We start from the raw sequence: 12,423 nt of genomic DNA, 5'->3' as shown, positions 1-12,423 counted from the left end.
TTGTTTCAAGTATAAATTTATTTAAGTAGTGCCAACACAGTGTGAGATTATGGTGACTGGTTCTCTGCTGGCATCCTGATTACATTTTTTGAATAAACAGATTCCTTGCACACCCAGTTAACATGCTACATTACAACTGAGGTTTTACTCCACTGCACACCTTAAGCCAATCAAACACCTATAAAAAACAGAGAACCAGACTATTTTGCTGCAGCTCCTATTCCACCTTCCATACTATTATGATTAATATATTATTCAGAGCATGCATAGCATAGGAAACTTTAGAACACACTTGTCAGCTAAGTTGTGTGTGTAAATAACTCCACACACATTCACTAGTGTCTCTTGAATGCAGCTCCATACATGAGGAATATCACATGGCTGAGATTCAGTGAGACAATCTCCATACAGTCTTGTTCTTTTTACTATACATGCTAAATAAATAAAGTATGTATATATTACATCATGATCTGGAATCTTAAAAGTAATTGCTCAATATGTACACCCACTATTTTACGAACTCATAACAACAAAACACTTGAGCCATATGAAATAAAATCCACATCTATTCAGGACACATGAGACCTAAGAAAATATAATATAAAATTTTGACATGATATAAACAATGCCTTGTAGCAAAATACAAAGGCATTAAATACTATCACCTATACAAAAGTGTGTAATGCTTTGAGTTGAACATACTATTCCCAGAAATAAAATACAGAAAACAACAACAGAGACAATATATACAAAAGTGTTTACCATACTTAACCTCTCTTTCACCATCATCCACATTAAATTTCAGTTTAGTGGCAATCATGCACTCTTACACCTCTATATAAACACCCTATCATCACATTTTCTCCTAATACAGCGCCTGATGAATGGAGACCTAATGCTACTCCTATGAATGACTATATTTCCGAGTGAATACAATGTAAAATGTGATCATGGGTTGCCTGAAAAAAAGCTCTCAAACTTTCACCACTTAGCTTTTTATATTTATCAAAATTTTATATTAATACTGCACATTATCATTAGTGAGATTCCAGCTTTAGCAAATGAAATAATCACATGAGGCTGTGGCATAACAGTCAACTCTCCCTGATGTGTGTGAACCTCTATGGCACAATATCAACAACAGGGATCCATTCTTCTATACTCAAAACATCACTCAATGGAAAAGAAATGTACATCTGAAGACACTCAAGCCTCTATACACACACTTCACTGCTTGTTGCAAATGTACAACACAGATGAGAGATGTTATATGAGCATGAAATTCACTTATTTTAGTGAAAACACCATTCTTAAAGTCAATAAGTACTTCTACTATCTCCATTCAGAAGCTTAAACTAAACCAATTGTTTGTTATGCATTGATGTTATGATCATTGCTAAAATAATCATGGGTAATAATAAGTATTACATTTAAATGTAGATGGAGAAAACCTGGTAGTATTTTGGATCATGAGTGATGAACATCAAACTTCAGTATTACACTGAAGCTTTAACACCAAACAGGTGATCTATGCACCTGTCCTAATATGATTGAGCACCAGGCAAATTTCACTGTGTAAAGTTTTCTTCCATTTTCATCAATGTGACCATGGTGAAGGATCGCATATGTTTATTATGCCATTCATTATCATACACATAAATATCAGAAATATTTTTGATTGCTATTTATCAATTATAAAAATAGGCAGAAGTATTGATTATCTGACTCCAGTTCTCATGCCAATGCAATATATTTAAAATTTATCCTATATTTAGAAAGAAATAATCTTGAATTTTTTTAAATAAAAAAAAAGTCATGAATCAATTCTACCAAGAAAATGATGAATCACAAATTATACTTTTAAAGAGATTAAAATGAATAAAATAAAAATGTTGAACAATTACAAAGACCATTAAAACTGTAATATTTGATATCTGGATGGATGTGAACCATTTCTTCAAATAAACTTAATAAACACATTTTTCTTTTTATATTTAAAACATACTAAATTTGGGGCATTTTTATGGATGATGGTAAACTGTGTAAAGAGTTAGCATCTTGTGACTGACTTGACTAGAGACAATCTAAGTCAAGTCACTGTTCTGTATAATGACTGGTAGGATGGCTAGCTTATTGCTGCTCAACCTATTGGTAAGCACTAGCTGTGGCTGATAACACTGTATAAAACCTTAGTACCACTTTAGGCTCCTGTGATCCCATTCAACACAAATGTACATTTCTGAGATAGTAAATCGCTACTTTTGTTTCATGGAATGTGGCAAGCCTGTTTTGAACATGAAATAATTCAATATTTTTTTCAGGATTCTTCAATTCAATCAAAGGCAGTGCTTTCTCTGTGACTGTCATTAACATAATCATGTAGACTTTTCTGCACCTTTGGTTCAAATAATGAACATGATAAAATACTTCAACTTAGGAGATCCACTGATAGATATGAAGGTACATAATTGGTAATGTGTGAAGGTCTACAGGCAAAAGAACAAGATAAATATATATATAAATAAATAAAAATTACCTTTGAAAAAAATCAAAGACCAGAATTATAATTCACATAACCTTTCATCAATTAGCTGTCAGTCTTGAAAATAAGAATAATAATAAGCCAATAGTAAATCTGTACTAGGCAATTATTTACCATAATGAATTTCAATTCTTAATCTCTTACATCTTGGATGATACTGAACTATAACAAGATCCATCACCTCACACACACACACACACACACACACACAGTGATCCTAGAGTAGCAGTAACTAAGCTGCCATTCCTGGATCAGATCTATCTTGCAGGTGGGAAGAATGTGATGAACAGGTGCCTCCACTCATTCCTATTGACGACATCCTTGGGACAGAAAAGTTATGTTGTGGATCACTTGTGCTTACAGACTTTACAACTCTTCACAAGGTTTACATCTAACCCAAAATTCCTAAACAGTTAGGCTCTCCAGAGTTAGCTTATGCATTTCCCCTTCAGTAGCTTTGCAGCCTTGCCTTTTCATCAACTTTTCACCCTTAGCTGTTCTGGAGAGAGAGAGAGAGAGAGAGAGAGAGAGAGAGAGAGAGAGAGAGAGAGAGAGAGAGAGAGAGAGAGAGAGAGAGAGAGAGAGAGAGAGAGAGAGAGAGAGAGAGAGAGAGAGAGAGAGAGAGAGAGAGAGAGAGAGAGAGAGAGAGAGAGAGAGAGAGAGAGAGAGAGAGAGAGAGAAAAATTTTTTTCCTTTGAAATCCAACATGAATTACCTGCATAGAACTGTGAAGGGTGGATATGATGATGCTAGATGCAGGTGTCTGTTGAGTGATTGGAGTATGGCTGTTTGCCTCGTGCTGTCTTGTTCTTGTAGATGTCCCCTTTTGTTAGTGTAATGGGCTCACTACTGCTTTTCCGGGGGTTTCCCAAAGTTACCAGAGTGCTGGCTATGGCCAATCCACCTGTTGAGTAAACATTAACACATTTATAGAACACACACTGAATTTCATGCTCGATGGAGTTGTCTTTATTTAACTTACAATACAGAAACAATGTCCACCTAACATAAAAGGCCTTATAGTAAAAACTGGGATACATCACTAGCCAGGTGATAACATTATCGTTCTATGTTATACCAGCACTATCATGGAGCCACTCTCAGGCACTGACAATGCTTACTTCTTGCAGTGAATCTTGATATTATTCATTCCACCAGGTCTATCTAAGTGATGCTGCTTTATAAATTCTGCATTACTCATTCAGTAAATCTCTTCACATTATGGTCTAAAGATGCACTGAATTACTGCTGCTGCTTCAGCCATATTTACTGTTTTGGTCTCACAGTTAGCAAATGAAAATAATACATCTAACTGGACATAATTTATCAGGAAGTAGTTGACTGATTACATTCAGGAACAGCAACAACAAAATCACGTGTACCAACAAAAAAAATTATGAAAATTCTACAAGTAAGAAACTAATATTCTGAGGATGCTAAACATAACGAGAGATGGACGGCATTAAATTGTGGCAATTCACCTGGATGCCCAACTGGGGTGTAGAGCTCTGTGCCAGTGGGAAGCTGAACTAGCAGAGAGAGGACGGCGGCACGGCTACCACAGCATGGTTCCAGAGCAATAGGGCTCGGATTGACCTGTTTGGGAGGTAAATAATTAGTTTGTTTGCTTGAGAGAGAGAGAGAGAGAGAGAGAGAGAGAGAGAGAGAGAGAGAGAGAGAGAGAGAGAGAGAGAGAGAGAGAGAGAGAGAGAGAGAGAGAGAGAGAGAGAACATCCTGTAGAGGGCCTCAAGGTCACATACATTAAGAAAAAAAAAATGACAAGCATCTATGATTCTCAACTGATTCAATGGAATGCCCATCCTGTTTATAAACTCTTGAGATCAAATATTACAATTCAATTATATACTGCAATTTTTAAAGTTAATATAAACATTCAATTGATGATTATTCTTCCATATATTTAATTATTTATTCTCCAATATTACACCTTAATTTTGTAAATTTGGCCTCCAATAATGCATACATTCAAATCACATAATAGCAACGTAGGTAAAACAATGATGTACCATTTAATCATAATTCCATTTAAAAAAAAAAAAAAAAAAAAAAATATATATATATATATATATATATATATATATATATATATATATATATATATATATATATATATATATATATATATATATATATATATATATATATATATATATATATATATATATATATATATAATAAACATGTTGCATTATATATTCCTTAATTTCATTTATCAAATGTTTTTAAGCCTACCTTCTTTTTTATCTTAAGGGTTCCAAGGCTGTCCAGCAAATCTGATGACAAACTGTCGGGTGATATGGAATTCTGTATAAACTTGTTGGCACTGTTATTGTAAAATTTGGCATTGGTCTTGTTAGAATTGGCTGTGAGAGCATTAGGCATAGTGCCATTGGTTTCCATGATGCAGCAGTTGTTGTTGTTGTTGGTACTCTTTAGGGGAGTAATGGTGGGTGTGTTTGTGTCAGTGGTTTCAACTGTGGCATCAAAAGAGTCTGCTGCAGTTCCTCTTGGATAAAGTTCCAGAAGAATGGGTCGGAAAGGTCGTGAGGCCATGGCTTCCATTTCTACCAGAAGACGCTGTAAGGAATTAGATATGGTGTTGAGTTCAATTTGATTGTAATATTCTTTCTTAAGAGAAACTCCATACAATTTTTCTTTCACCTTGGTGCTTCTAACATCCAAGTGCAAAAAAAAGAAAAAAGGAAAAGAAAATAAATAAATAAATAAATAAATAAATAAATAAAAATTAACATATCTAACCAATGTGTTTAATACATGACATTATTCCTATACTCGTACATACACTTGTGTTTTGGTCACACCCAAAAGTTGAATAGAAAAATTGTTGGATGAAAAATTGTTGAAAAAGGAGAGGGGGTGAATGTCTGACCTGTAGTTGGTGGAGGAAAAGTTAAGAGTAACTAAGTATGCACCAGGATAATCCACATACACTCAACAGTCAATAGTTGAACCAAGCTTTAAAGGGACGTCTTTGTATAGTCTGTTGAGATTTTCATGCATGTGTCATGATATACTGAATGGCCAGATGATTGAAGAAGTGGACTAGGATCTAGGGATCTTATGTTGCATATTCCTACTGATAGAGAAATACATGTAGGAATCTAGTTTAGAATGAATGAAGCAAATAAAGTGTAGGAAGGCAGGAATAGTTTTTACCTATCAAATGTTTGAAATTAATTAAAACAATGGATTTATTTTTGTGGGGAGTAGTGGTACAAACTTTGCTGTATGGGACTGAAACACTGAATATGGGCATACAAGATGGGAAGAGATGGACAGTAATGGACAAGGTGTCTGAGGGAGATGTGTGAAATAATAATACATGTGGAAAATGAAAAATGGTAAAGTGAAGGAGAACTGGCATTGGAAAATTTGCTAACTGAGCCATACAGAGAATGAAAGAAGTGCAACTGTTGAAAAAGATAATAGCTAGATTCAAAGTGAGTGGTGTGATATTAATAACCAACAAAGTGCAGAGTGTTAGATCCAAAAGGGATGACTGTAGTAAGATACTCATGATAGGGATGAGTGAAAATATACAGAGATGACTGCATCCTGAGTGAAAAAGTTACACTGGATTATAATTTCAATAACCAAATTTCATCATGTGCTGAGGCTTTGCTTAACAAAATAACCAAATTGACTAACCTGTCTTCTTGTGTATATATCATATTTCTGTTTTATTTTCCATAAAATTGCTGCCAGCGTTAAGAGTATCAGGAAACATCTGTAAAAAAAATAGGTCTAAAGTCACAAAAGCTACATGCCAAAGATTGAATGGTAATTATAATCATATCCTTGTTTTCTGGCAAGTAGGAAGGAGAGTACAATTAAGAACAGTTAAATTATATGGTTGAGAAGAGACTTATTATTAAATCAATCATATTTTCATTCAAACAACATCCACATACTGATGCCCTGTACTCTGATAAATCTTGCATTGCATATATGATAACTTTAAATATAATATATAATATATTAATGATTAAGAAAAGTGGAAACTTACAATGAGAATATGGAAAAAAACTGAACTAGATCCAGTTTAGGATGCTGGGAGAAGGAGACCACAATCTCTATGGGCGGCGTGAAATTGTACACGTAAACATGGAAAGTGGTATTGTTCTCTGCAGAGCCAAAAGTGTACTCAGAAGCACTAAACCGCTGCTTAATGCGAGTGCCAGTGTAATTACTAATTATCCATGACTCATGGCTCCGAGCTGCAGTGAGAAAAGAAAAACATGAGCAAATATTAATGTCCTGATGCAGCAAGTCCTCACAGCTTTAGAAGTACTTTAAATAAAGTCAGCAGTTTCTTATTGTATAAGGAGTTTTTATCATACTTATATGAATATTTCATTTGAGCTAAAACATTAAAAACTATAGTTTGAAAGTATATCACCTTAGACAAACAAATTAATAACTCTAAAAGCAAATAAACAATACTAACTTGTTTTTGATGATATTTTAATGTTTGTTGCTTTGGAACAATAAATGTCAAAGTCTGTGTCTACATCACTCTTGGTAGGAATGTTGAAGAAATTAATCTGACGGATGTGTCGATCCTCTTGTTTGGACAAGTTAAAGGTGAACTGGTAATCAATCTGAAGATCATCTGTTGAACCATACACAAGGCATATCTAAGCATTACACTTATTTACACAGTATAAGATATAACAAATGTCTAGGTGCTTATCTTTTTCTTCTAAAATGCTTATCTTTCTCTTCCATTAGGGTGGCCATGACAAAAAAAAAAATGTCTTACTTCTTGCAATGATAAGGTTTTCCTTATATACTATTCCCATCCAATCTTCTCTTTAACTGATTGTTCACCCTACACACAGTCACTTAAATATGAAATGCTGGACTCCAAACACTATCCAAAACACTGCTACAAATATTATTACATAATATAATCACATTTTCTTGAGAATCCTGAGGATAAAATGCACAGAATAACATAATATCTAATGAAATGTTTGTGACAGGGAATAGAATATTCAAAATGGATACATCTACAATGTCTTGTCTTTCTGTTATTAAAACTTCCAACTGTTTCCATAATTTTCAGCAGCCTAATCTTTTTTGTTCATGCATCCTCCATCACCAATCATTCCCTTTGATGACAAAATTGCCTCATCTTCACTCTTTACTGGCACTTAATCTATCAATTTATATCCAGTGTCTTCCTAAAAACTCCCCAAAGGAGGCAGCCATGAGACAAGACAATTTATTCTTGTCACTGTATGCACTAATCCTTACATTCTCCTCTCATTCCTTTCTTTCACATACTGCAACACTCTCATTCAAAAGGAGATAATTCTACCAGTGAGAAAGATATTCTGTGCATATCTACAGAAAAAAGGAAGCAGGCATTTCAAACAGAGCTTTTTGGTTTTCCATATTTGCCAGAATATATAAATATACTTCATTAATTAATGCAGTGCTGAAGTTTGCTGAACCTATGTTGGTGGATTGGAGCTTTCATCTGTTGTATTTTAATTTGCTCTCTAAACAACATAATGGATATATCCAACTTTCAAGTAATTCTAGTTTACAAATTTTTGGCATCTGAGCAGAATATTACATAAATACATACTTGATCTCATCCTAGTCTTGACCATAACATTATTTTGAATACTCACAAAAGCACGATCCATGAAGAGGCTCTCCTACATAATTGTTCTGAGTATCACAACGGTCACAATGGTCCCCTGTCACTCCTTTCGTGTGGCAGTTGCAGCGACCAGTTTCCCTGTTGCATGTCTCACCATGTTCATTACACATGCAAGCTGTAGTATGAGTTTCAGTTACAAGTCTTGCTACCAAAAATGTTATCATTCCATATTATCCCTAGCACTACATATGTATCTCTATTGCTATGCATGCATGTTAATTTTCTAATATTATTTACATAAGGAAGCACAGTCTATATTCATCTTTTAAACTTTTCATTTTGAAATACTGATGTAAAAAAATAATTCCCTTTCATTACTTTTCTTGCTCTGTCTCTATAACAAAACCCAAATTTAAAAGCACTTGCTCCATTTCTTCTGCTGGACAACAATTTCCAGCACCATATTACACAATTAGAACAACCAAAGTAACAGGTATCACTCACGCCTGCACAGGCCTCCATTGATGGGGGAGCCATAGAATTTGTGTGTGCAATACTGACAGTGAGAGCCTTCAGTGTTATTACTACATGGCTGGATGCACTGACTCTTGTTGTCACAGGTACTGTGGCCATTGCAGTTACATACTGAAATACAAAGAAAACTTACAAATTATAACAACTGAGAGAAGAGATATGAGATGAGTGTGCAAGTTTAATGATGAGGAAAGGTAAGGAATGTATCCTTCCTCTCAGCTGGTCTTGCATACATGGATCAACTGAACCATGACCAGCAAACATAAATTCTTGCACATCCCAGAAAGTATGAGTAAATAAATGTCATAGGGTGACCCATAAAAAGAAATAATTTGTGGGTTTTATACAAGAAGTAAAAATTACATTCCTTTCCCACTTCAGCACATATATAATGCTGATATTTCATAAGAGTATCAGGTGATAGCTACAGAAATGTCAAACAAATCATTGAGGTATTCACTTAACTTTGGTTTTACATACAAATACTTGGATTAATTTATTACTCTACTGGAACATTCATTTCTACTGGGTCTAGGATTCTACTTACAGGGACATTCAGTAAAGAACCAGTTGGATGCAGAACAGTTATCTGTGTTCCGGTTGAGTACTCCAGTGACTGGGTTGACAGGCCCACGTTGGCCTCCTTCCATGCATCTCCCAATGCCTGTGCCACTGCCATCATCACACCAACCACAAGCCACATCTGCTTGGCACTCTTTGCAGGTTTTGTGGAGAGCACAGCGGCGGTCTCCTGGCCAAATTGGAAAAGGTTTTCACATGAGTTATGATTGTAAATGAAGGCAGATGCAAATTATATCTAACCTAGTATTATATGATGATATAAATCAGGGGATTTGAGATATTATGCAATATGAAATTTGAGAAATTCTACAAAAATAACTCTTTGCACTGGATAACCAATTAATCTTAACAGTGAGAAATAATAAAAAAAGTGCATATTAAACATATGAAATTTCAAAAATCTTACAAATGTATAATAATATGCAAGTGATAGATGCTCATCTGCCTACACATTATATACTGGTACTATCTTAATGTAGCTTTCTAAGTTCAAGATGCATTTATAAATATACTCTAATTCAGTGTACAGTCCATTACAGATTTAGTAGCACAACATTCTTTTCTATACCTTGCTTGAGATCCATGCACTTCTTGGCTTCTGTGGTCCACTCCCTACACTGGCCATAAGGAAAGCTGACCAAATAGGAGTTGTTGTTGACACAGCGTTGCTGGTTGAAACACCACATGCATGTGCTCTGGTGAAGGTACAAAATTTGAATGAATAATCTTCAACCAGGGCCAGAGTGGCAGCCCAAGAAAATCTTATTGTTTCACTATCAAAGAGAAAAACAAAAGGAATACAGAATTACACAGGAAAAATTAAAATATGATAATGTTGTCTTTATTAAGTTAATAACAATTTTTTCACAACCTATACACCCAACAGACAGCAATTCCATATATATATATATATATATATATATATATATATATATATATATATATATATATATATATATATATATATATATATATATATATATATATATATATATATGTTTTTTTTTTAATTTATTTAATTTTTTTTTTATTCCTGTCTTAATTTCTTATGTGTCAGTAACAGAGATCTTTATTAACAGCTCACGTATGTCCCATTAAACAATCAATGTGGTAAAACTCACATCTTACAAACATCCTTTGAGCAATGTGGCAGTACTTTAATGTGGGGTCAGACAGCAATTGCAGGCAAACTATAATATGTGAATATATCATGTTTTCTAAAAACCAGTTTGTAAATACATATTATATCACAAACAGATAGACATTTTATAGTATTAACAAATGGCGAATTTAGATATGAAGATTCTGAAGACATCATAGAATTAGTGATAAAATTATCCACTGATCTGCATATATCTTTTTAATATTTCCATAGGCCATGAGTTATTACTAGCAAGTTGGCAAATAAATGCTTACCTCAGTGCACTTGGAGCATGTAAGCCTCTCAGCACAAGTGGCCTCACAGGGCTTGTGTGGGTGGAGAGCATTTCGTGTGCCACCATTTATTGAAGAATGGTGGTCTTGCTGGTCAATGGGAGGAGTACTTGGAATGTTGTCTCCAGATACCTCCAGGTGTTCTGATGAGGTTGTCCTGTTACGGGCCACCACACACATTTGCTCTTGCCAATCACAGTGTTGGTGGGCACGGCACAGCTGACAGGTCTTGAGAGACTTACAGTGGGACCTGAGACTGTCCTCTTCACAGCCATCCCCACTGCCCACTCCCTGTTTCAGAGTAATTGAAGATACCTTTACTGAGTGATTTAGTCTACTATAAGTAAACCTTAATGATATTAAGAAAATTATTTGATAGAGTAAATCTACTTATTCCATTAATATATTTTTTTTCTTTTATGCTACATTGAAACCTATCAATATAACTTATAAATAACAATATTAAAATACATGAGGCATGATGAGCTATTTTTTTCTAAATCTTGAAGTTAACTTCATATTAATAAATACTTATATGGCAGCAAAAATGGATATAAAAATGGATATATACTATCCTTCCTACTGAGGTATACAACAGAGATGAAGAAATGGAATGCAGCAAAACAGTAATACAAACATGCAATGAATTTGAGCTACATTAAAGGAGCATGAAGGACTCAAGATGGGATAAATAGACCAATTTAGATTGAGAATGAAAAAAAATGTAGAGAATACATTGAATACAGTCTGACTGGGTAAATCATTCCACTCTTCAACTTCAAGACTAAAACTGAAGGGTGTAATATGAGAGGAAAACTGCCAATAATGTGGATAAACAAAAATGACAGTACTCGTAAGTACTTAAGGGGAAGAGATGACAGGATGACATGTGAGGTTTTGATCATGCAACAAGGGAATGGCATAACTGGGAAAGATGAAGACTTCAGCTAAGACTAACCCCTTTAGGGAGATCCCCATGGGAGGACTAGGCAACCAATACAGAAAGAAATATAAATATAACAAATACCTTGAGAAACATCAACATTTTGGTTAAGACCATATTTTGAAAACAGTTTCTTTGGGGACAAACCCACATCTTTACAATTTCAGTATCATGCACAAAGCACAAGTTTCACTGTATGTTAGATGCAACATGCCTGAGATGGCAATGACCACAGAATTACTGCAATCTCTGGGAGGTAAGTGTATATATATATATATATATATATATATATATATATATATATATATATATATATATATATATATATATATATATATATATATATATACGAGTATATATATATATATATATATATACATATATATACAAATATTTTCAAAGCTATGGCTTAAAAACAAACAAATATTTTATCAGAACAGAAAATAGTAGGAGGACTGAATTCTTCATCTCATCCCAGACTCAGCACTGATGGATTCAGCAGAAGGTGGGCAAACAAATACAAATCTCAAAATAGTCATGATCACAGGGATCCTCCAATGGAAGTGGACAAATGTATTCTTGCCACTTCTTCAGCTAGTCTGTAATGATTTACAACCTAATATCTCCCTTGCTCCCACACCCATCTCTTCCACTAATTCTTTTCCTTGAGCTCCTTTCATTCATCTACTTTAATTATTTTCATAAACACATGACCATACTATATTTCATAA

General features: G+C 34.2%; 1 protein-coding gene across 2 annotated transcripts in view; it reads right to left on the bottom strand.

Annotated features, from left to right (window-relative positions):
• LOC135111150 (attractin-like protein 1) overlaps positions 1-12,423 on the bottom strand; it is a 33,570-nt gene continuing 21,147 nt past the window's right edge. For both annotated transcript variants that reach the window (XM_064024157.1, XM_064024158.1), the window contains 12 exons: positions 10,732-11,040; positions 9,884-10,010; positions 9,281-9,484; positions 8,704-8,844; positions 8,228-8,374; positions 7,033-7,197; positions 6,592-6,802; positions 6,234-6,312; positions 4,797-5,141; positions 4,024-4,138; positions 3,258-3,446; positions 1-2,862 (listed from right to left, as the gene is read on the bottom strand). In XM_064024157.1, coding sequence (XP_063880227.1) covers positions 3,292-3,446; positions 4,024-4,138; positions 4,797-5,141; positions 6,234-6,312; positions 6,592-6,802; positions 7,033-7,197; positions 8,228-8,374; positions 8,704-8,844; positions 9,281-9,484; positions 9,884-10,010; positions 10,732-11,040 — 1,998 coding nt within the window. In that variant the 3' untranslated portion in view covers positions 1-2,862; positions 3,258-3,291. The remainder of the gene's footprint in view (positions 2,863-3,257; positions 3,447-4,023; positions 4,139-4,796; positions 5,142-6,233; positions 6,313-6,591; positions 6,803-7,032; positions 7,198-8,227; positions 8,375-8,703; positions 8,845-9,280; positions 9,485-9,883; positions 10,011-10,731; positions 11,041-12,423) is intronic.

Source organism: Scylla paramamosain, chromosome 21, assembly GCF_035594125.1.
Source record: "Scylla paramamosain isolate STU-SP2022 chromosome 21, ASM3559412v1, whole genome shotgun sequence".
In the NCBI taxonomy this organism is placed as follows: Eukaryota; Metazoa; Arthropoda; class Malacostraca; order Decapoda; family Portunidae; genus Scylla; species Scylla paramamosain.
The sequence above is the reverse complement of the archived record's forward strand: the minus strand, read 5'-3'. Positions and strand labels throughout refer to the sequence as shown.